Genomic DNA, 22,807 nt, shown 5'->3' with positions numbered 1-22,807 from the left:
AGGCTCGTTGTTATTAGTACTGGCCCTCTGTCTTGGTGATGTGTGCAGGCTCCTGCACATGGTGAAAGGGATGGGCACAGAGCCGGCCTTTTCTGTCCCTTGCAGAGGTGTCCCTTTGGGTACCTGCTAATCTCAGGGTTTCACACTCATACACTACCAGCTTTGTTTGAGGAGGGACTACTGAGCTGTAAATCTCTGCTTTTCAGGCACTTAAACTCCCTTCTGGGTTGGTTTTGATGTCAGGAATTTTCTCCGATAAGAGAACTTTATTTGCCTTTAAATATCACTTTGTGACAGGATGATGGAGTGGAGATTCTTGGAGCGAGCCTGTGTCAGCCAGGGAAGGGAAATTCTGCTGGGGCTTTTGTTTTTCTCTAGCACTGACATTTTAGCTCTTTAAAGAGTACATTTATTTTATTCTTGGCAAGGGTGTGTGTGCACACATCGGCATCCAGACAGATGGGCGCAGCCTGGGTTAGAGCTGTGCTGAAGCCAAGTGGGTCTCCTGCTCTCCTGTGGCTGTGGCACCTGGGAGAGACGAGCTGTGCTGGGCCTTTTTCATAGTCAGCTTCAAAACGTGGGTTGTGTGCATGAAGCAGGGCTGCAAGAGTGTATAGATAAACAAATCTGTGGCATGATGTGCATGGTGCACAGAGGATGATGCTGGCTTCTGGCATGTGTTAAAAGTTCATTGCCAGTTGTTACCCCAAGAACAGCCTGAAAGCCTCCAGAGCAGCTTTGCAGCACGTATCATCTTTTTGTGATCACAGTGCAAAGCTTGGTGGGGACCAGGCCTTTGCTTTGCCAAGCCAGGATGGGTTCCCCTCTCAGAGCATTGAGTTTGTAGAGCTGAGGCTAAGCCTGAGGAGCCACCCGGCCTCTGAGCAGGGCTTGCAGCCACAGAGTCTGTGCTTTGTTTGCATTCAGACCTGTGGGAGCTGAGCTCTGCAATCTGCCTCTCTCCAGCAGCCGGCCCCTATCTCAGTCCATTTAGATAGGGAGGATTTTGCTCCACAGGCTGCTTGCAAGCAGCAGGCTCTGCAGAGCAGCAGCTCCTTCCCTCGGCTCAGACCCCTATCAGCAATCCTTGGTGTTTTCCCAAAGCTTCCTGAAAGTGGCGTTTCATCTAACTCCATATTTCTCTCTTTCAGCTCTTCCACGTGGCATATGTCCTGATCAAATTTGCAAATTCCCCTCGTCCTGACCTCTGGGTGCTGGAGCGATCTACTGACTTTGGCCTCACCTATGAGCCCTGGCAGTACTTTGCCTGTGAGTATGGCCGTGAGCTGAAGCTCAGCTGGGGGAAGTCGTTGTGCTCCTCAGGGCAGGAGAACTATTTTGCTCTCTGGGGCTGCATGTATTTATTAAAGCACTGTCATCAGTGCCCACCCAAATCCCTGTGGATGCCAAAGCTGGCAGCAACATCAGTGGTTGGGCATTACTGGTCTCTCCTCTTTGCTGTCCTTTCTCTGTTTGCCCTTTACCATATCCAGACTGACGTGTTTCAGCTTCTCCAGAAACAAACCAGCAGCTCGCAGGCAGGTGGTTGCTGTAACACGAAGTCTGGAGGCACAGAGCAGTCCCCTTCCCCTCACCAGAGATGAGGGACAGCCCAGGCAGGGGGAAAACTGCTGTCCTACTGCTGTGCAGGGTGGGAAGAGAGGATGCCAAAACCCAGTCTGTGAAGTTCCTTCTTCCCAGTTTTCTGAAGGTTTTAATCAGAGACAGCTGGTTCTCTGACTCTTCTGTCCCAGGGTGTCTATAAGGCAGCCAGATTCTGCTACTGCTCCCCTCCCCAAACCAGCAGAACTAATTGGGAGAAGTTAAGATCTACAACCACCATTTAAAACCTGGCATGGAAGGACCTGGAAGTGCTCAGAGGCTGCCCCTCAGGGCTTGTATTTCTGACTTCTCTGTCAGCATGTGCTTCAGCTTTGCTGGAGTTTTCCCATACAGGAAAGAGCTGTAGGCATCTTATGCACTGCGCTGCTTTATGGAAGCTCCTTTCCAGCATGGAAATTTTCTCTGCAGTGTGCTACTGGGGACTGCTGTCAAGTTGCTTGCTTTGCTTTTTTCTTCTCTTTTGGTTCTCCCTTGGGGCTTGCTGTGGTTATGTTAGTGCATGATCTGGAGCAGAGCAGGGAGCTCTTGTCCTGCATGCTCATTCCTGCTTATAGAGGCAACACTGCAGCATCTGGAGCTCTTCCCTCCTGCAGCATTGAGCCCTGCCTAAGCCAACCTCCCTTGGGAAGAGACATACAGTGACAACTTGGTGGAAAATTCCTGTGGAAATAAGGAGGTGACTGGTCCAATCCATACTGGGTTCACTAGCACAGCAAGTCCTTTGCAGGGGTCTATTTTTGGTTTGGAGAATTCTGTAGGTAGTCTAAGAATAACACTGTTCTGTTCACTGGGATGGTTATGAGCAGAAGCAGAAATGTAAGCGCTCCCAACAGCCGCCTGTGAGCCGTGGCCCGAGTGCCACCAGCTCTGTGCTGCCTTGAGCCATGCTCCTGGTGGGAGGGTTTCAGCTCCCTGGCCATCCTGCCCCTGCCAGCTGGGAGCTCAGACTGAGCTCTGCCTGGGGAGGGAAGGAATGACTGTCATCGGAAGTGTCTGCCAGAACAGCTAATGGCAATGCAAATCCTCCGTGTCAGGGAAACACTGTGCCCTCCACGGCCACCAAAGGAGAAATCGGGAGGGATTTATGGGAGTGTTTGTCTGCTTGAAGGGTTCCCTGTGGAGCATTACAAATGGGGACAGGTCAAGAAATGTGCCCATTCTGGCACAGCCCTCCCTGCCCTAGCTCAGCATGCTGTGTGGGATCAGCACGTTTCATCTCACAGTGCTGGGCAGTGCCCTCATGCAAGGGAAGGCTCTGACCTCACCTCCACTTGGGATGGGCTTCCCCAATCTGCCGTTTCCTCAAAGCACTGCTGCCTTGGGGACCAGACACCAGCACTGAAACATTCCCACGTTGTCTTCCTGTGGGGATGGCTCAGATCCTGTGTGGCCAAAGCAGCGTTTCATGGAACAGAGCTGCGATGCTGGGGATGAGGTCAAGGCAGAACAGCCTTTGTGCCAGACTCTTCTGAAGATGTTTATTACTCTTAGAGTGCCTCCCTGCTTTCTTAGCAGTGAAGCACGTGTTAGCAATGAGAGTTGATACAAAGCAGTCTTAACCAGTAAATGCTTAATAAAGAGTATATACCCATCTCTCTTGTTGGTCAGCACGGAGAAATCAGTACAAGGCTCTGAATTGTTCCTTCTGTCTTACTGCTTACATCTCTGGTTGATAACAGCTTCAAAGAGAGACTGCATTGAGAAGTTTGGACTGCAGACCGTGGATCGCATCACCAAGGATGACCATGCTATCTGCACTACAGAGTACTCCCGAATTGTGCCTTTAGAAAATGGGGAGGTGAGCCATTGCATTTTTCATTCCCTGGTGCTCCCAGGATTTCTGTGGCTGGAAATAATAATAATTAAAAAAAAACCAACTGGTTAGAAGACCAGGCATTCAAACAGACAAAAGAGTCTCCTAGAAGACAGTGAGCAATTCTTCCCCGTATTTGTGCTTGGGTGGGTTGCTGCTGTGCCTCCTGTTGTTTGTTTCCTTTCATACGTATGTTTACATGGGGCACCTGCCCTCAGCACAGCTAACCCAGAGGAGCTCCGGATAGTGTCAGTGACCCATAAGCATTTCTCCTTAATGTAAGAAATGTAAGTCATGCAGGAGGTTTTTGAGAAGAACAGCAAAGGGGAGGAGAAAATAGAAAGGGCTCAATAATATAAACTTTCAAACTGGGGAGAGCTGCAGTTAAAATCCATTCTCCTATGTAAGAGCAGGTAATAAGCAGGAACAGAAAGATGAGGGCAGGTGCTTGCATTGGACAGAGAGTTTAGAAATGCTCAGTCTTCCAGGGGGAGGGCAGCAGGCTCTGTATGAGCAATGGCATGAGGGACAGAGCCATGCTATGTTCCGTGCTGGAAGTTTGCTCAGGGAACAGACTTCTGCAGCTGATTTTTTGGCCATTGTTTCCATGTTTAAGAGGGCAACAGACTTCTAGTTGTGTTATTTTTTCAGTGACTGAAGGTGCTCTCATTAAATGGTTCCCTCTTGACCTTTGGATGCTGCTTAAACTGCTCAGTTTTGAAACAAATAAGGCTGACAGGGAATTGATTCAGTTGTCTTGAAAGAGAGTAAAGATTGGGTTCAGATGAGGGAGATATGATTTTCCTCCCTGTCAGAGGATGATGCTGATTTGTCTCCTCTCTTCGCATTCACAGATTGTTGTCTCTCTGGTAAATGGGCGCCCAGGAGCCATGAACTTCTCCTACTCTCCTCTCCTACGGAATTTCACAAAGGCCACCAACATCAGACTGCGCTTCCTGCAGACAAACACTCTGCTTGGGCACCTGATGGGCAAAGCTTTGAGGGACCCTACAGTGACCAGGAGGGTAAGGCAGGCCTTAATAGCTTTTAATGAGCTGGAAGTGTTGGAGGGTTAACGCATTACTGTAGTGAATAAAGTCCTGATGAATCTTGAGTAGGGCAATCGTGGAGCTTATTTGTAATGGTACTAATGGACAACTTCTCTTGTGCTCACCAGTATTACTACAGCATCAAAGATATCAGCATTGGAGGGCGCTGTGTCTGCCATGGCCATGCAGATGTCTGTGATGCTAAAGACCCCAGTGACCCTTACAGGTATGTTTTTCAAAATAGCAACTCTGTATAAAAACATTTGAATTGTTGTGCTAAGAATGGAACATACCAGTATGAGTTGAATCCTATCCTGAGCTCCTAATTGTGCCAATACTGTTGCTCTTGGCTCTGCCCTGGGAACAAACTAGAAACTAGTTCAGCCAAAATAGCTAAACTGAAACCTGTTTTGTCAGGCTATCTTTCAAACAGATCAGCTCCCTGGTGTGGTTTCCCTGTACACAACTCTGCCTTCCCCACAGGGAAAGAGTGCTGCAATGGGAAGGTGGGCACACAAAGTCGGTGCTGTTGTTGAACCCATGTTCTTCAAAGCCCGGGACTGATTTCTGAACTTGTTCTGAGGAGTTTCTTGCTCCCCGGGTGGCTTCTTAAGAAGTGGGGCAATGCTCCATAAATGGATGGTCTCCCAGCAAACCAGAGACTGCTGTCCAGTTCTTCTCATAAGAACCATAGATGGGTTATGTATGTAACTGAACAAATACTCTTTGCAAAAGAACAAGAGCATGCAAAACAGTTTTATATTTTGGCTCATGGGATTCTTCCCATCCGCCTCAGCAATTTGAAATACCAAACAGCTACTTCAGACCATGAAAGTGTTGCTTTTTAGCCATCTGTTTGCATCCTGAATGTTGCCTTTATGAAAGGGATGGGTAGATTCAGCTGGACGAAAGAAGCTTGTATTACTTTCTCATAAGGATCACGTAGAGCTTTTGGGTTTTCTAAAATAAAGTTCTGATGAATCCCAGCCAAGATTAAAAACTACTAAGTGTTAAAACAAGTATGTATTGAAAAGCAAGTCTGTGTCAGTGTGCTTAACTCCTTGACAAAGGAAATTTCATAAATATTTGAGTGCACAGTTCTTGTTTTTCTTTTAGACTTTGGTGTAGGCAGCTGCATTGTGTGCTCATGTACCAGCAAAAGGACTTTGTGGTGCAAAGTGATTTTTTTAGCCTAGAAACGCCCTGATGTTGATGCCTTCCAGGAAGGGAAGAGAAATTTGTTGGGAGCCTTTTCAGTGCCACTTGTGCTGATGACTCTCTGTGCCTCCCAGAATCCATCTCCTCCACTTCCATTTGGATGCATTTGGCATCTTCACTCTTGACCCCAAACTGTGCTGTAAAGTTGAAGCACGTGTTTGTAAGCAGCTGTTGCATTTCACCCAGAGCAGATTGCATTTGCCTAGAGGAGAAAACATCTCCTCGGGTGCTTTGTACGGTCAGCGTATAATATCTGTAAGGCCTTTTGGGAGACATCAGGACAAAGATGCTGGTTAAACAGAAAAACTTCTCATGACGTTACTGCGACCTGTTAGCAAGACCAGAGCCGTCAGTGGAAATGTGTGACAGCTGCCATAACCCTGCATGATGAGGCATCGCAGAGGCAGCTGGGGCTCGGGACACACCGTCCCTTTGTGTTACTGACTTCAGCTGTCAGGACTGCGTCAGTCCTCCAGAACTCAGTGCAACCTGTCTGAGCAGGAGGTGCCACGTGTCCCCCCCACATGCGTCCTGCCCCTTCAGACACTGTCATGACAGTAAAAGGGCAGGGAAATGCAGAGGGAGACAGGAATTTGAGTTGGCCCAGCACTGTTAAAAACCCCAGTTATGTCTCTGTCTGGGAGGTCTCTGCCTCTCATTTTAACTTTACCCTTCAGCACATGCCTGGTTTCTGTGTTGCCCAGAGAAGCAGGATGAGCACTTTGGTGGAGGTGAGCTGAGTTAGAAATCTTGGCAAAGGTTTTGGGACATGATGGAGCACGTTCATGAGCTGACTTCCTGGCCATAAATGATAATGTTTATCCAGCTTCTCTGAAGTGCCAGATTACGGAGCCTGTGCTTCCAGATGTTTTGTGTTGGCAGCACGTCTGGTCCCAGTGTGTGTGTGTGCATGTGTGTGCAAGTACCAACTCTGTGGGGACAGCTAAAGACTCCTCTTAAGTCCTTTGTGCTTTTCACAGCCATCTCTGTTTGCACTGAGCTCAAAAGGGCTGAATTTAGCAGAGGGAAGTCAAGTTCTCTTGGGTTGAAGGTGAACACCCGCAGGATTGGGCACAAACCTTTCTGCTGGCAAACTGTGAGCAGTGAGATAAGCATCAGCAAGGACTTGGCGTGTTGCAGAGAGCCCAGGCAGGAGTTGTGCGTTAGCATGCAGCTGCTTTGGGAATGCTTTCCCCCTATGGATCCTGAAGCTACAAAAGTACTGGAAAGAGCAATTTCCCATTTTGAAAGGGAAGCACCGGGTGTGCTGGCACCTCTGTGCAGCCTGCGGGTCCCTTTGCAGGTGGCAGGTACAATCAGAAGCAGTAAGAGAAAGAGGCATTTTTTCCTCATTGCACTACTCTGATGTCCTGGCCAAGCCCAGATCCTGCAGCACTTTCATGCCACTCTCAGCTGTGACACAGTTACTAGAAAACTGTTTATACTGTCTGCTATTGAGCATCAATCCCAGTGGAAGGCTGTGGTTTTATATTTATGGCAGGATGGCCAGGAAATACGTGTGCTATGTGAATGCAGCCGCTCCCTCTTCTTCCTTGTATATATTCCATCAATGAAACATGTAAATATTGTAGCTCATGAACATTTGTCCATAATTCATTAGCAGCACAGACTCAGCACAAGGTGCAGTAAAGCTGCCGTGATAGATGAGCTCTCTGAGAGGTCATTGCTAACTCTGAACTAAAGAGACTAAATAAATGGTTCCTGCATCTGCATCTGAAGTGTGCATAGTCACTGAGGGCCATCTCTGTGCATTCTGGGAACTGAACCAGTGCTTTTCAAACATCTCTGATGTTAAAGAGCTGGGGTGTGTGGCTGGAGCCATGTCTTCCAGCCAGGGAGATTAGTGCTGTTTAGCAGGTTTATAAGTTCCCTTACTCAGTGACTGTCTTTTTTAACACATATGTATTGTGGGCTTATTCGTCATCTCCAGCTGCTGCCAAGGGGAAAAAAAAACAAAACAACAAAACATAAGAAAATGTTTCATAGGAGGTGTTGGGCTGTGGTCAGCCCAGTGAGGGGTGTGCGAGGGGTTTGTTAGAGAGGCATGGCCAAGGTTGGTCTTCCAGTGAGGCTCCTTGCAAAACAAGGGAAGAAGAAGGTGAATGCTTCGGAGCTCATTTCTACCACGTAGGCTCCAGCCAGCTCCCCAGGGTCTTGGTTTGCAGCCTGGGCTCTCCTGGCTGCAGCCCAGTGTATGGATGGTGGGTAAGGACGAAGCATCGTGAGAGTGCAGCTGCACGTTTCATGGCATCTGCATGTGGAGGTCTGCCTGTGGGGCTGGGAGCAGAGCCAGGACCTCCTGCCTCAGCCTCTCAGACTGAAGCAAATGTGCTGGAGCGTGGGTACTGCCCATGTTTCCCAAATTTTCTTGTCGTTCCATATTTCATTAAAATGAGTTCATTTGTCCCATGCCTCTGTGTAGCTGTTCACTGTACGCACACTTGCAGGTCTCAGTTCTTAAAAATACACGTAGGTGGAAAAAAACTCACTGCAGCCATTGGGAAGCGTGTCTGCACCTCTGCATTTTACCCAGAATGACTGCTCTGTTTGTGTCTAATGTTTAAAAAAAATACTTTTATTTTTAAATGCTGCTTTTGAATTAGAGGAGGGAGAGATGGGAGTGGCAGGCAAGCCCGGAGGGGAAATGAGTAATTGCACAGATAAAAGCTGGAACATGCTGTATTATCCATAAGTCTAATACAACAGAAAGCATTTGTCTTGGATGGGGATTGCCTTCTGCTAAGTGGAAGTTTTTTGGATGATGTCACTGATGTTAATGAATCACCGCTGTGGTTGAGCAGGATGAGATCCATCGCTGTGCTGCTGCAGTTTCTCACCGGGCACCAGGGGAGCCACTGCTTGTCCTGCACAGCCCTACCCACACTGCCCAGAGAGCAGGAGGGGCAGCTCACAGCAAACGTGCTAAAAGCCCCAGTTCACATTTCATGGGGGCCTTCCGCTCTCGCAAGCACAGGTACACTTGGAGGAGCAGACAGGTTACACATGGCCCTGTGTCCCTCTGCAAGTCAGGGCTGTTGTTTATCCCTTCCCCACCAGCCCTGCATAGACATCTCTCTGTCCCTGCACCGTGCAGCTCCCTCGTGCTGGTTTGCTTTAGCGCCAGTTTCTTCTGCTACTCCTTCAGCTGCCTCATGTTTGTCTATAGAGCAGATTCAGCAGTGGCACGCTGATTTGTTCTATTCCTCATCTACTACATAAAAGTGAAGCAGTAAGGCAGGTGGAGAAGAAAGGACGTGGTGATACTGGAAGAGAAGTGTTCGCTCAGGTGAAAATAAAAAAAAAAAAAAAGTAGTTTAAGTGTTTTAGAAGCCTTTATTTCCAGAACGTTTGGAGAACAAACCCATGCCTTGTTCCTCTCCCCTGCAGGCTGCAGTGTGACTGCCAGCACAACACCTGCGGCGGGTCCTGTGACCGCTGCTGCCCTGGCTTCAACCAGTTCCCGTGGAAACCTGCCACTGCCGACAGTGCCAACGAATGCCAGCGTAAGTCAGGCTTGGGTTTGGCCGCCTTCTTGCCAGCTGTTTCACAGAGCACAGACTGACCACACTTGATATTGCAGTGCAGTGAAGTCTTTCACCCAAGCGGCGTGCTGAGTGGTGCGCAGCGCTGGCTGACGTGCAGCTCGCTGGCACAGCTGCAGCACAGCTTACACGGTGGTTAATTTTGTTTAGTCGAGGCTCGCCCTCAGATCTGTACAGGGCTATGATTCTAATCACGTTTTGGTTCCTCCTGCTTGTCCAAGGGCTCACGCAGGCGAGTCCCATTGCTCAATTCTGTCCGCAAGATGAATTGCACTTGGGTCTGTTTACATACAGGACATCTTTATTTGTCCGGAGAAACCTTTGGTAAATGCCGACGCTGGAATTTGTGCCGCTGTGGGAGTGCAGAGCACAGAGCATAGCTGCACTGCACCATCTCACAGAAAGGCAGGGCAGCACGGCAGGGCTGGGTCCTGCTGCTGTACAGATAGCACCCCCACCTTGTGCTGAAGCTCACAGGTGGGATAAAAGAAGCAAGAATGTTGCCCTCTAAACCAGACTACTGGAGGCCCCAAAGCAGGGTAATTTCTCGTCTCTACATGCCTGCACATACTTTTGTCCTGGTTTTGCGCCTGCTATGCTTTTTTCAGTTTTAAACACAGCCTTGTGGCAGAGCCGTTTCTTCTGTGCTTTTGGGCTCCAAAGCTTGGGCGATCTCCCAGATGCATTCAGGCAACCTTCCTCACTGAAACATAACCCATTTGGTATCAAACCCACCAGGAGGAGTTAATATCTTGAGATCCAGGACTCCCATAGGCTGGTGACTTAGCTAAAACCTGTGTTTTCAGCTTGCAATTGCAATGGCCATGCCTACGACTGCTACTACGACCCAGAGGTGGATCGTCACAAAGCCAGCAAAAGTCGCGAGGACAAGTATGAAGGAGGAGGTGTTTGCATTGACTGTCAGGTAGGACAATGCTGGAAAAGGCTGCTGCAGATCCTTGTGATTGTTTCTGCAGTCACACCTGGAGTTCAGCTTCACCGGCAGCTCTGTGCCCTCACCCTCTGTTATCATAATTAGGGTCTCTCCCTGGCAATTTGGTCTGTTTGCCATAGGTAAAAGGAGTATACTCTGGTAATAGGAAGAGCACACCTGGGCAGCAACATTTTAGCTGTACCATTTTGCTGAAGAAAGCTCATCACTCCCATTCTCCTTAGCCCAAAGCTGTCAGGATGTTTTACCAACTGAAGCAAGTAGAATGGGCTTGAGATCAGATAGGAACCTGGAACTCAAGCTGGAGTTATGCAAGGACACAGAGTTTACACAGGAAACGCTTTGCTTTCAAATCAGTGTATGGAATTTTGATTAGACTTAAGTCTTCTGTGTGCTCCCGAGTCGTTCCCTCTGGACCCTGTTAGGAAATCTGACAGATGAGCATGAACCCATTCCTGCAGGCAGGGGAACTCATGCCCCTCTCACCCTCTATCTTTCAGCATCACACCACTGGCGTTAATTGTGAGAGATGCATCCCAGGATACTACCGCTCCCCTGACCACCCGATCGACTCTCCATACATTTGCTATCGTGAGTGTGATTTCCTCTGCAGTTTATAAACACCCTCCTGTGCTTGGTGACCCTGGGATGCATGCCTGTGATCTCCAGGTAGCAGTGGGTTGTGTCTGTCCTGATGGGGAGCCCAGCTTGGTCTGGTGGCTGTCACTAGTGGTGTTCTACCCTGCATCCTTCCCCTGAGCCTTCCAATGCTACTGCTACCTCTCCAGGGGACCTGGGGACTCTTGCAAGAGCAAGTCAGGGTTGTGCTGCTTTCCTTGGGACTGCACAGTGTGACAGGGACAGTGGCAGCAATTCCTCTAAGTCAGACTCGTTTTGAAGAGGCAAAATCACACTCCTTATTTTTGGAGAGAATTTGAAGAATTTGTGGAGCCTCTTCTGGAAACTGCATTGTAGCAATGCCCCTTTTGTGTTTGTGATGAGCACTGCTGTCCCCTCTGTAGGCTGCAACTGCAAATCCGACTTCACCGATGGCACTTGTGAGGACCTCACTGGCCGCTGTTACTGCAAACCCAATTACACCGGGGAGCACTGCGATGCCTGCGCTGAGGGGTACCTGGATTTCCCCCACTGCTACCGTAAGTACAGAGAGAGAGGCCGTGTGGTGGCCAAGTCCAGGGCCTCTTAGACTCAGCAGCTATAGGATCGGTCAGGACCCTGTTTGGGGCTGCTCTCTATCCCATGCCACATTGGCACTCCTGTCCCAGGAGTGGTTCCCACAGATGTGAATGGGCCTGGGCTTGATGTGGGTTGAGACGGAACTAGAGGGTTTAATGTTTGATCTCCCACTTTCTGTTCAGGAGGGAAAAAGACATCATTCAGGAGCCTGGGTTAAGAGTGGCTGTAATTGATTTGTGGTGTGGTGTGGTGACCTGTGCAATGTCTCTTTCTCCAAACAGCTGTTCCAGCCTTTGCTTATAACGATACTGGAGAACAAGTGCTCCCTGCAGGACAGATAATAAGTAAGCACTGCAATTTTCCTTGTCTTTGGCAATCACCCTGCTATTATCATGCCCTCTAAAGCAAATTCAGGTCTTCAGTTTACAGAGCTTGTAGGTTGTAAGAGACAAGCCTGACACACAGTGGTTCTGAGAAAGGAGGCAGCTGAGGGGTAGGAGAAAGTGAGCTTTACGATCCCGTTATTGTAGATAGGGAAACTCAGAGCATAACTGTGTGTTTTCTTCTGAGGTTCAAACCATGAGGAAATGTCCTTTCTGGCCTCCCTATAAGCAGTACCCTAAGATCATGGAGGGGCTGTGGTTGAGCTGGAATTCAAGCTGTGCTCTCCCTGATCTCAGCCTTTGGGTTTTGATGCAGACCTGTCCTGCCATGCACCCTGTGCGTTCTCTGTAGGCTGGAAGGCACAGTGGGTCTGTGCTGACAGCCCCTGTGCACAAAGCCATGAGCAGCACTGCTGCAAGTGTCTGGAAAGCGTGTGCAGACAGCTGCTCACTTCACGTTGCTTTCTCTGTTATTTGGAATTCTCAGCCATGCCCCCTCTATCTCCCTCCTGTCTGACAATCACCCCTCTCAGCTGATCTCTTCCTTTGTCCTTTTTCTTCTCTTTTCCCACTGTGTCCTCCCCTGTCTCATGCTCCCCAGTGTGCTGCAGATAACCTTTTACTTCCTTCTGATACTCTAAACTCTGTAAGATACTGCCTGTATCTTACATGCAAGTTTTTCTTTCCTGAGCTGGAATTTCTCACTTCCCTTCTCATTTCCCTGCCTCCCCCTCCCTCTGCTTGCTGGACAAGTTTTGCACTTCCCTCCCTCAGCCCATCACCCATACTGCTGCTGAGTTGGACGAGGGCCCTAACAGGGAGAAGGGCTTGGATTCAGCAGGGAAAGAGCCAAAGCCCCACCCTTAGTAGCTGAAATCTGCGGTAATTTGTGCACAGCTCTTTGGCAGTGCTGCGCCAAATCAGCCCTGAGTGAGCTGTGCTGACAGCATTTGTCTGCTCTGTACATTGCCCTGCTGCCAGTCCAGCATCTTGCACACTGTGTGATGCTGAGATTTCCCAGCCATTCTGTGACCCCACGAGCCAGCTGTGCTGCTCACCTAAGCAGGCTTTAGTTAAAACATTTGCATCTGATACAAAGGTTATTAGGGGAAAACCTTGTGAGCTGTTGTCTTGCATCCCCTTCTCTGTCCTTATGGACCTCTGCCGAGCAACAGAGATCAACTGATAGCCAATCTCATCTTTTGTCCTCTTCATGTTGCCTGTTGTGTCCCTCTGCAGACTGTGACTGCTATGCCGGTGGGACAGAAGGCAATGCCTGCCGCAAGGACCCTCGGGTGGGGATGTGCGTGTGCAAACCCAACTTCCAAGGGACACACTGTGACCAGTGCACTCCAGGCCACTATGGACCCCTCTGCCAGCGTGAGTGACTCAGGGTTGGCAGCCCCACGCCTTCCCCTGCTCACCTTCCTGCCTCTTCCCACCCTCCACTCATCTCACTCTGCAGAAAGGAATTCTCCAGCCTCACTTCCAAGTGACAAATTCCCAGGACTTTTGCTGGTATTTTCCACCCAGCCGTGACCCTCTAGTGTCCTCGCAGCCCTGGGGGGCTGTTGAGAAATTCCATATGGATATGAGCTCTGGGCTGGGCATATTTGCTGTCAGCTCTGTCCCCTGTGGTTTCTCCAGTTTCCAGCCCAGAGGAAGCAGGAGTTTGGTTCTTAGGAGGGGAAAACACTAAGAAGCTGTTTATTAACTAGTGCCCTTTTTGCTTTCCAGCCTGCCAGTGCTCTGGCCCGGGTCAGTATGATGGCACTTGTGACAGTGAGACAGGACAGTGCCTGTGTCGAACAGGATTTGAAGGGCACTCATGTGATCAGTGCGCTCCTGGCTACTTTAACTACCCCCTGTGCCAGTGTAAGTATCTGTGCTCCCCAGGGCTGGGTGGGTTCCATGAATGGACCGGTGTGCAGCGATACCCTAAGATGATCTCTGCCTTGCTTACGGATGCTTTACTGGAGAAAAGATGCCCAAAGATGAGCCCAAGACAAGGGTAGCGCAGTGACAGTCAGTGTGAGAACAGCAGTGTGCCTTTGCCAGCTGTAGGGTCGATGTTATAGCAAAGCCAGTGTCTTCTGGTAGGATTTTGGAGGAAGTCTAAAAGGTGGTTGTGTGGGCATTTTGGAGGACATGGAAAAATAGGCAGAGATCAACAGCTTGAATGCTTATGTGGCTGTTCAAGAGCTTCAGAAAAAGCCCTGTTGTGTCACAACCTTTGCTCCTGGAAATTGGAAGGTATTTTCCCTCTGTTGCAGTGTGTGGCTGCAGTGCTGTTGGGACGCTGCCAGGAGGCTGTGACTCCTCTGGGAGATGTTTCTGCAGGGCTGAATTCACAGGGCCACGGTGTGAGCAGTGCAGCTCTGGGCACCACTCCTACCCCCACTGCTATGGTAAGGACCTGCGGCAGCAGCAAAGGGATGGGAATGGCCTCGAGTCAGGGCACTCTGTCTCCCCAAAACACCTGTCAGGGGAGCTGTTTGCTCCAACTGAAGGAGAACAAGCTGGAGCCGTGCTGGCAAGGCAGCTGAGGACCACGTCTGGTGGTTTCCTAGTGAAAATGTGCAGCTGAATGCGGAACAGAGAAGCCCACCCAGCTCCCTGCTCAAAGTGCATCAGCAGTAAAAATTGCTGGAGTGTGCCTCAAGTTTGGGTTATTCACATGGGACATTTTAATGAGCATTAACACTCAGTTCCTGCTGGTCTGTCACGTTCCCCAAAACATGCCTTTCTCTGGAGAATGTTGATGCTTCTCAACATCACCCATGTGACTTCCAGTAAGAATTTGGCAAGCTTGTTCTGGAGGTCATGGATCATGCCAAAGCCTGGTGGAAGAGCAACTGTTATTAGTCACACTTCCTCATCACACCCCAGCTGTGACCGAAAGTCCCAGCTTACACCTTCTTGTCTCTCTTCAGTTCATGGGTCTCCAACCTTTTGGCTTGTCTGGGCTGCACTGGGTGAACAGTAATTGCGTGGTACCATATATAAAACATATAACATAGTTAATGTATATAAGAAGCAATTTTTTTTATATATATATTTTTTAATTAAAAAAGAGGGCAACAAAAACATTAAACTGATGGGTTGGACGCATGTTTTTGTGCATTAACTTGCTAAAGGTGCATTGAATAGGCTGTAAAAAACATTCACCACCTCTCGGGGTCATTTTCCTGGTATGGCTTTGACTCTAGATGAAGGTATTCCCCATCTCTCTGCGGAATTAAGAAATGAACTCATTTTTTATATAAATAACTAATCCCTGTGGGACTGACTGACAGTTCAGACCAGCAGTGCTTGGCCATGGTTCAGGTGTTTCATCAGAGTCCTGTTCTTCCAGCTTGCTCCTGCGACTCCCGGGGTGCTGTGGACAACAACTGCAGCCCAGCTGGCCAGTGCCGATGCCATGTGAATTTTGCAGGGCACACTTGCAACCAGTGTGCCCTGGGCTTCTACGGGTACCCCAGCTGCACACGTGAGTAACCACTGTTGTGAGAGGATCTTAGGGGAGGAAAGGGAATAGCTGCTGTTACTGGCTTAGTAATGGTTTCCCTTTCTGAAATGCAGCTCCAAGGGTTATATATGAATATAACCGGCTCTTGCAGCAGGAAGCAATTCTCTTGTTCACCTGGCTATCTCATCCGATAGGCATGCTATGTAATGAGGAAACATCTCTAAGGAATGCTTCCCCAGAGGCTGTGCAGTTTTGTCTCTCCAAGCTCGTTGTCACTAACAGCAGGAGCTCGGGTCTGTCTGGTTGGTTGGAAATAAAATTCAGTCTGGATATATGGCCTCTGAAACAGACCTACAGATAATGAATAGGTTCAGACTCCCTCTCCGAAAGAGCAGAATTTGGGGTTTCATGTCAGCCCCAAATTCAAGGAGAGAGCTTTCCAGTGACTTCCCTGGGCACTGCATCACTCCTGCTGGTGCCAGGGCTGAGTTCTGGTTACTCTGAATGGCCCTCTCCAGCTCCGGGCAGCGTCCCCGTCTCCCTCCTGTTGGCAGCCTGACTGGAAGCCAGATGTATTCTTATGTCTCCCAGCAAGAATTTACTGCTCATTAAAAAATAATCTGTGATACCATTTCCCTGAAGCTACAAAAGAGCATCGTCACCCTCTTGCACCATACTAAATGTAGATGCCTGAGCTGCAGCCAGCTGGCAGAGCACTCCTTGCAACTGCTGATGCCGGCATTATGCCTTTGAAGAGGCTGAAGGCATGGCTGAAATGGTCTCATAGGAATTCAGTAGTCTTCTTTTTTTTTTCTCTTCTAAAGCGGTATCCAGATTGCAGGGAAGTAGAGGAATCATGGCAGGGAAAGAAGACGAAAACCTGGCTTTTAAAAAAATCTGTTGTTTAATTAACAGTGCTTTGCTGTACCCATGTCCCCTTTGGCATCAGAACAGGGAATTGAGGAGTGTTGGTTGTGCCAGGAGGGCAGGGGCAGCTTGTTGACCTTTCATGTGATATGGCAGCAGGAGTGCTGTGTGGTTTGCAGGAGCAGGTTGTGCAGGAAGCACAGAGGCGTCACTCTGCCCTTGCCCCCAGCAGAGCCATGGCAGTGCATGGTCCTTTGCTGCCCACATGCATCATGGCTGAGTATTGTTCCTTGGGGCCTGGGTGCAAATGAGCTTTTGCAAATCTGTCGTTGCTTGCTGACCTTTTTGGAATGAGATCACACATTCCCCTTTTTCTTTAACCAAAACTTCTCCCCCCGCCACTGAAAAACACATAGATGTACGTGAATGGCTCTGATAAAAAATGTGAAAACATTGTTTTTCTTAAAAGTTTTTTTTGTTTTTTTTACTAGATGAAAGAATGAGTGCATTTGTTATTTATAACCTGTTTTTGACTACTTCAGTGATGGTGAAGGTCAGGCAGACAAAAGAGGTTGCTGAAGGGAGGCCTTGAATGCAGAAGTCTTTGTGCCCTGCAAGCCCAGCAGTTCCTCTCTCCTCTTTTGCAGCCTGCCAGTGCTCCAGGGAGGGCTCTCTGCACAGCACGTGTGACCAGGAGACGGGGCAGTGCAGCTGCCGGCCCAAAGTGACGGGGCTGCGCTGTGACAGCTGTGTGCCGGGCGCCTATGGATTTCCACACTGTGAAGGTAATAGCTCCTTTCTCCTCCTGGGACAGGGACCCTGGGGTCCTGGACGTGGTGTGGTGCTGGTAAATGGGATGTCGTTCCCTAACGGCTATGTCAGCGAAGAAATGACTGCTTTGAGGAGCAATCAGGATGTGAGTTGTCTCTTTATAAATCCTTCCTTGTGCCTCTCTTTTCTAGTGGGCTCCTGTAACCCAGCTGGGTTAGTGACTGCAGATCCCTCGCTGGCCCCAGTGAGTATCATCAGATGAACCTGCCCAACCTCTGCAGGTCATTCTGTTTATTTATTTATTTTGCATGACCCTCTTCTTCTCACTTGGGCCAAATCATTCCTGAAGTGCAGTTCTAGAAGCAGCCATTGCTCACTCTAGGGTAACAGGCACTATGTTCAGCCACTGTTACGTAAATTCTCACCTGCTCTTTTCTCCTCCATTTCTCCAGGGCTCCTGTGCATGTCGGGCATATGTTGAAGGCCCAGCTTGTGACAGATGCAAGCCCCTGTACTGGAACCTGACTCCAGATAACCCTTATGGCTGCACGAGTAAGGAAATGGCAAATGCACAACCCAAAAAGTCCTTTCCACACTGTAATGATACAAGGTTCAAACTGAAGCCAGTGGGGGCCACCACTTTTGGATGGAAGTGATACCTCTCCTTCCTTCTTACCATGAGATATGTCAATGCTGGAGGTACCCGGGGCACCTCTTGGAGATGGGAAAGGCTAGAGCCCAGAGCATTTTGCTTGGGGTGGAACACAGAGCTCGTGCAATGAGTCCTCGGCTCTCCCTGAAGACCTTGCACACTTAGACTTTTATGGCCCAATGTGAAGAAAACTGTCAGATGTCTTTGACAGTTGTATCTGTAATGATAACTGTCCAAAATGAAAAGTGAACCCTTGTGCATTGCTACTCTCTACTTGACCAGCTTTCAGGTCCTATTATCCCAGGCAGCGTCCTCTGGTATGGTGGGTAATGATCACCCATCAGGCATCTTCTTAGGTGCTGAATGCTCTTTCTTGTTCATCTTCCCCTCTCCAGGCTGCAAGTGTGAGACCAAGGGCACCATCAGCGGAATTGCAGAGTGTCAGCAGGTGGGTTTGCTCTTCTCTGCCTCCAGGCACATCTGAAACTGTGCTGTCTTGGGTGTGTTTCAGCTCTCTTTCCCAGCAGCTGCTGGAGACTCCCATCCTGACGCTGAACTCTCAAAGGTCACACCACAATCTGTGCTTGCATGACAATGTGGGATTAAGACCTGTCATAAATTAGGCACCTAAATATTTCTGGGTCTGGCCCAGGATGCTTGGATTTTTGTTTGCCTGAATTTTCGGGCAGTTGCACTTATCTGGCCCTTATCTGGCCCACCCACACACAGGAAGCATGAAACTCACAATGTTCCTCCAGCACCTCTGACTAGAACCCACATAGCTGAGTAATGCTCGGCCATGAGGAGCAATGAGAGGGAATCAGCTCCCATCCCTGCTCTCTCCTAGGGCAATGGGCAGTGTTTCTGCAAACCAAACACCTGTGGCCAGTTCTGCTCAGCGTGCAAAGATGGCTACTTCAGTATGGAGAACGCAAATTACTTTGGCTGCCAAGGTGAGTTCCCTTCTCACATGTCAGGTGAAGGAGGGGGGCACACGGGCTGAACCTGGAGCAAGCGTCTGCATACCTCAACTGATTGGTGGCCTTGGAGAGAAAGAGCAGATGTCCCACCCCTTTCTTTTCAGCATACTGTGACCTAGAACATGTGCTGGATCTTACTGGGTATCTGGAAACCCAAAATCATGCTTTTACCACTGGTGGACAAAGGTCCTTAAGGCTGAGGGACGCAAGCCTGGTGGTCGTGTCCTCGCCGCTGTCCCCCTTCCTCCTGTTGGGAGCAGGTGGACACGGACACGTGGGGTTGGCTGCTCTCCATCATGACCATGGGAAGAGGAGAAGGAGGAGATCCGGCCGCCGTCGGCTGGCCCACACAGTCCCGGAAGGGTTGGGAAGAGGGAACAAGGCCGCTGTGGTGCCGGTGCCTGGCTGTGAGGGCTGAGGGCTTGCAGACCTTGTTTCTCCCGCAGCCGTTGGATATCTGCAAATAGCTCAGCGCTGAGGTGGAAGAGGAGCTGATCCAAGCGGGGCTGAGGCCAATATGAAAACGGATACAATGGAATAAAAATAGTGGCCCTGGCCTCCCCACCCGCTGGGGTGCGCCTTTGATTAGGGACCAGGAGCTCGTTAGCGTGGCGGGAATGTAAACAGGCGCTTCCTGCCCACAGGCTGCCGCTGCGATGTCGGTGGGTCACTGGGGCCGTCCTGCGAGGAGCGGAGCGGAGCCTGCCGCTGCCGGCAGAACACGCGTGGGCCCACCTGCACTCAGTAAGCTGCACCTCGGGACCTTGCATCATGCCCATCCCTTGGGGCTGGTGTGTCCTGCATGGGGACCCGGTCATCTGGATGGCAGCCACGTGTTGGCTGAGGTGTCCTCCTGCCTGCAGTGAAGGCGTGAAGCGTCTGAAACTAGCAGCTCAAAAGGCGAAAGGGGCTGGGGGGGGAGCAGCTAGGTGAGTACAGAGCCTTTCCCTCCGCGTAAAAGTAACGGTATTCCTTCTCTTCCCCAGACCCGTGCGGGATCATTATTTCCCTGACCTTCACCACCTGAAATTTGAGCTGGAGGAAGGGACCACGCCAGCCGGCCGGGCTGTGCGCTTCGGCTACAACCCGCTGGAGTTTGAGGGCTTCAGTTGGCGGGGATATGCACAGATGTCCTCCATCCAGGTACACTGGTCCCAGCCCAGCTCTCCCTGGGGAGGACGCGGCCAGCAGAAAGCTGACGTGTTTTTGGCACACATCTGTTACCCCAAGCGCCTCTCAGAGCCACGTGGCAGCCAACATAAACAGCACAGTGTATATATAGCCTGTTTGTGGAGATATTTCCTGTAGTTCTGGGGGCGGCACAGACTGATGAGGGGAAAGATCCTAAACTGGGAGTCCCCTGATATCCTAATCTGGTTAGACAGAGGTGGTCGCTTGGTGATTGCTTACATGGATATCTATAAACACTGTCTCGGGGTTTCCTTGTGGCTATTTCCTCTGACTCTGCTCTTTCTTGCAACTTTCCGCATAACCTTCTCACACTTTTCCAAAAATAAAGCAGGTTCTTTGCTGCCATATTCAGCTTAGACCTCAGCTTCGGCTCTTGCTGACAGACGGTTTGCCATAAATATGATTTACACTAACCTGGAATTGTCTAAGCCCCTGAGATTAAGCTGTTTCATCTCTTGACTCTCTTATTTCTCATCGGATTCTTCTGCATGGCACCTGCTGAAGTATCACCTGCGTCTGTGTTCGGGGACGGAGTGCAGGGCAGTCGTTCTCCTACAGTCTTGTCCCATTTAAGGTTCCTTATTTTGGTGTGTGTACTTTCAGTTTTCTGCACTTTGTTTCACACTTAAGTGAAATAACAGAGAGGCCAGAAGTATTAACTTTTTTCCATTGAATTTGTACTTAGGAGCTAGGCAGCAAACTACTGTAGGTTCCCTTGAGAAAACTCTAGCCTTAAAGTTTAAGGATGATGCTCATGCTCAAGCTCTTGGCTTTGTTTTGCATCCAGTGTTGGCACCAAGATAGAAATAGGCCTTGATAGAAGAGCAAGCTCATGGCTTTCTGCTGGCAGTTCTCTCCTGTAGTTTGCATTCTACAAGGTCTTTCCAGTTTGCTCTCCTGTGGGTGTATAACTGCAGTTCCCAGGAACACAACCTTCCTTAGGAGTCTCCCCAGGCATGCCCCTTGCTTTCCACCATAAGCAGAGGGGTATTCAAGCAGGTGTTTAGATCTCTTTAAAATGAGTAGGACCTAAAGCATCTGTTTAACTCAGGTCTTCCCAAGCAGTTTGCAGGTAGGCGGAGGACTGATGCACACTCAATGGCACATTTCCTTGCCACCGGTGGTTCTTAGTCTTGCAGTTTCCTGGGGATGAGGAATGAACTCCATTTGCAGCCTTCTCTGTTGGCATCTTATCAGAGATGTGGAAGCACAGGAGCAGTGGCTTCAGCATTTGCTACCTGCTAGCTGGTTATGTCACAAAGCCCAAGAGCATTATGTGGATAAGAAAAGCAAGGATTTCTTAAAACCTCTCCTCTGACTTAGCATGTGTACCAGACTAGCTGAACAACCCTGCTGTGCCAGAGAACCTTCCAGACGTGGTCAGAGGCTCCCGACTCATTTCCACTGTCAGCTTGCGTGCTCTGCAGGCAGCCCTGGAGGGGATGTCACTGTGAGGTGCCCGTGCTGGGGCTGTAGGGCCAGGGTGCTTGTCTTCTCCTTGCATTGTGGCATGTCGCTTTGGGAGCAGTGAGCCAAGCGGCTGTGCTTGGGCTGGTGGCTGTCAGCGGTGGAGGTAATTGAAGGTGTGCTCTGCTTCTCTCCCCTTTCTCTCTCCCACCAGCCCAAGGTAGTGGTGACTCTCAATGTGACCTCCCCCGACCTCTTCCGCCTCGTCTTCCGCTACGTCAGCCGGGGGTCCGCCAGTGTTGAAGGGAGGGTCTCGGTCGTTGAGGAAGGAAAGTTTAATATTTGTGGCAACTGTAAGTGCATTTTTCACTTCTAGACTAACTCAGAGCATCCCACGCTGCGACACTGCTCCTCTGCCCCTTCTCCTGTCTGAGGTGTGACTGTCCCAGGTGTGCCCATCCTGAGCGTGCCCATCCCAGCTGGCTGGCCAGTGCTGTGCCATGGGATGGTGGGGAGGGGGAAGAGAGGCAGGTAGGCAGGCAGGTAGGCAGGTGGGTGAGGCTCCCCTGCAGTGCAGGTGTGCGGCCAGGAGCTGGCCTCCCAGTGACATGTGCCCCATGTGCTTTTTTGCTTTTTGCAGAATAAAATCAGAGTCACTGTAAACGTGAAGGAGGCAGAGCTCTATCTGTTCCATGTCATCCTGAGGTATATTAATTCAGGAGGGGCCACTGTATATGGCAAAATTACAGCTTATCAGCCACGAAGGAGAGGTAAGGATCCCAGACTGCTCTGCTTTCCTGCACCATCGCCACCTCCTCCCCATTCCAGGCAACCTTCTTCATCATCCTTTCCAGAAGACACTTCCATATGGCTTTACCTGTTAGATCTGCCCTTCCAACTCAAAGGCTGATTTGAGCCTATAACCTCCTTTATTTAACACAGCATTACAAAGCTGGTCTCCAGTTCTGGGGCTACTCGTTGAGGACTGTTATCAGTCAGACTGTTGTTGGATAAGGCTGTTGGACAACTAGATACAGTCTCTCCAGCAAGGGGCAGAGTCATCACAGCGCCCCGGGCAGAACTGAGCCGAGTTTCCACAAAACCAGAATCTGCCAAGTGCTGGCAATGGGATCCAAACTTTGGCAGCTGGACATAGTCTTAGCAGCTACTCTAATGTGTGCAAGCTTGTCCTTGCTTTGTGCATCTCCTAAAACAGGCTGCTGGCATCACAGGCTTTGGAAGTGACTTGAAATTGCATGTTATACAGGCAATGCACTCCAGTAATTAGTTTCTTACCAAGACACAAGCTGCTGAAGAGGACGAAGAGCCACTAAAATGTGGCTGAACAAAATGTGAACTGACCTGGGCATCAGTTATTTTGGGAATCAGTGTGAGCAGAATTGTGTGGGTACAGACCTGAAGCCATGCAAGTACTCTAGGGCACAGCTGGCTGATTGATTTTGCCTCTCTGTCAAACGTACAGCCACATTATGCTGCTGTGCTTGCACAGTACAAGATTGCTGGCATCAGCAAATTAATTTATTTGTATGTGAAGTTCTGTCCTCTTTCTTGAGTTGACATAGAAGATGTTTTGCCTTTGATTTGATATACAAAGTTTGAAATGCCAAGATATTATTCTTTTTCTTTTTCTTTTTTTTGAGGGGAAAAATAG

The 22,807-nt window shown here is 49.6% G+C and overlaps 1 protein-coding gene across 1 annotated transcript in view; it reads left to right on the top strand.

Annotated features, from left to right (window-relative positions):
- The window catches only part of LAMA5 (laminin subunit alpha 5), a 79,706-nt gene that overhangs the window by 30,512 nt on the left and 26,387 nt on the right, over positions 1-22,807 (top strand). Inside the window, 21 exon segments of the mRNA XM_010722429.3 lie at positions 1,152-1,269; positions 3,303-3,421; positions 4,291-4,461; positions 4,614-4,711; positions 9,112-9,227; positions 10,073-10,191; positions 10,719-10,809; positions 11,241-11,375; positions 11,697-11,759; positions 13,038-13,178; positions 13,536-13,673; positions 14,072-14,206; positions 15,154-15,288; positions 16,782-16,919; positions 17,097-17,149; positions 17,358-17,457; positions 17,953-18,005; positions 18,405-18,510; positions 19,182-19,281; positions 19,524-19,680; positions 21,350-21,488. Of these exon segments, the coding sequence (XP_010720731.2) occupies positions 1,152-1,269; positions 3,303-3,421; positions 4,291-4,461; positions 4,614-4,711; positions 9,112-9,227; positions 10,073-10,191; positions 10,719-10,809; positions 11,241-11,375; positions 11,697-11,759; positions 13,038-13,178; positions 13,536-13,673; positions 14,072-14,206; positions 15,154-15,288; positions 16,782-16,919; positions 17,097-17,149; positions 17,358-17,457; positions 17,953-18,005; positions 18,405-18,510; positions 19,182-19,281; positions 19,524-19,680; positions 21,350-21,488 (2,425 nt within the window).

Source organism: Meleagris gallopavo, chromosome 22 (genome assembly GCF_905368555.1).
Source record: "Meleagris gallopavo chromosome 22, MGAL_WU_HG_1.1, whole genome shotgun sequence".
NCBI classification, from domain to species: Eukaryota; Metazoa; Chordata; class Aves; order Galliformes; family Phasianidae; genus Meleagris; species Meleagris gallopavo.
This window is presented reverse-complemented; position numbering and strand designations above follow the sequence as displayed.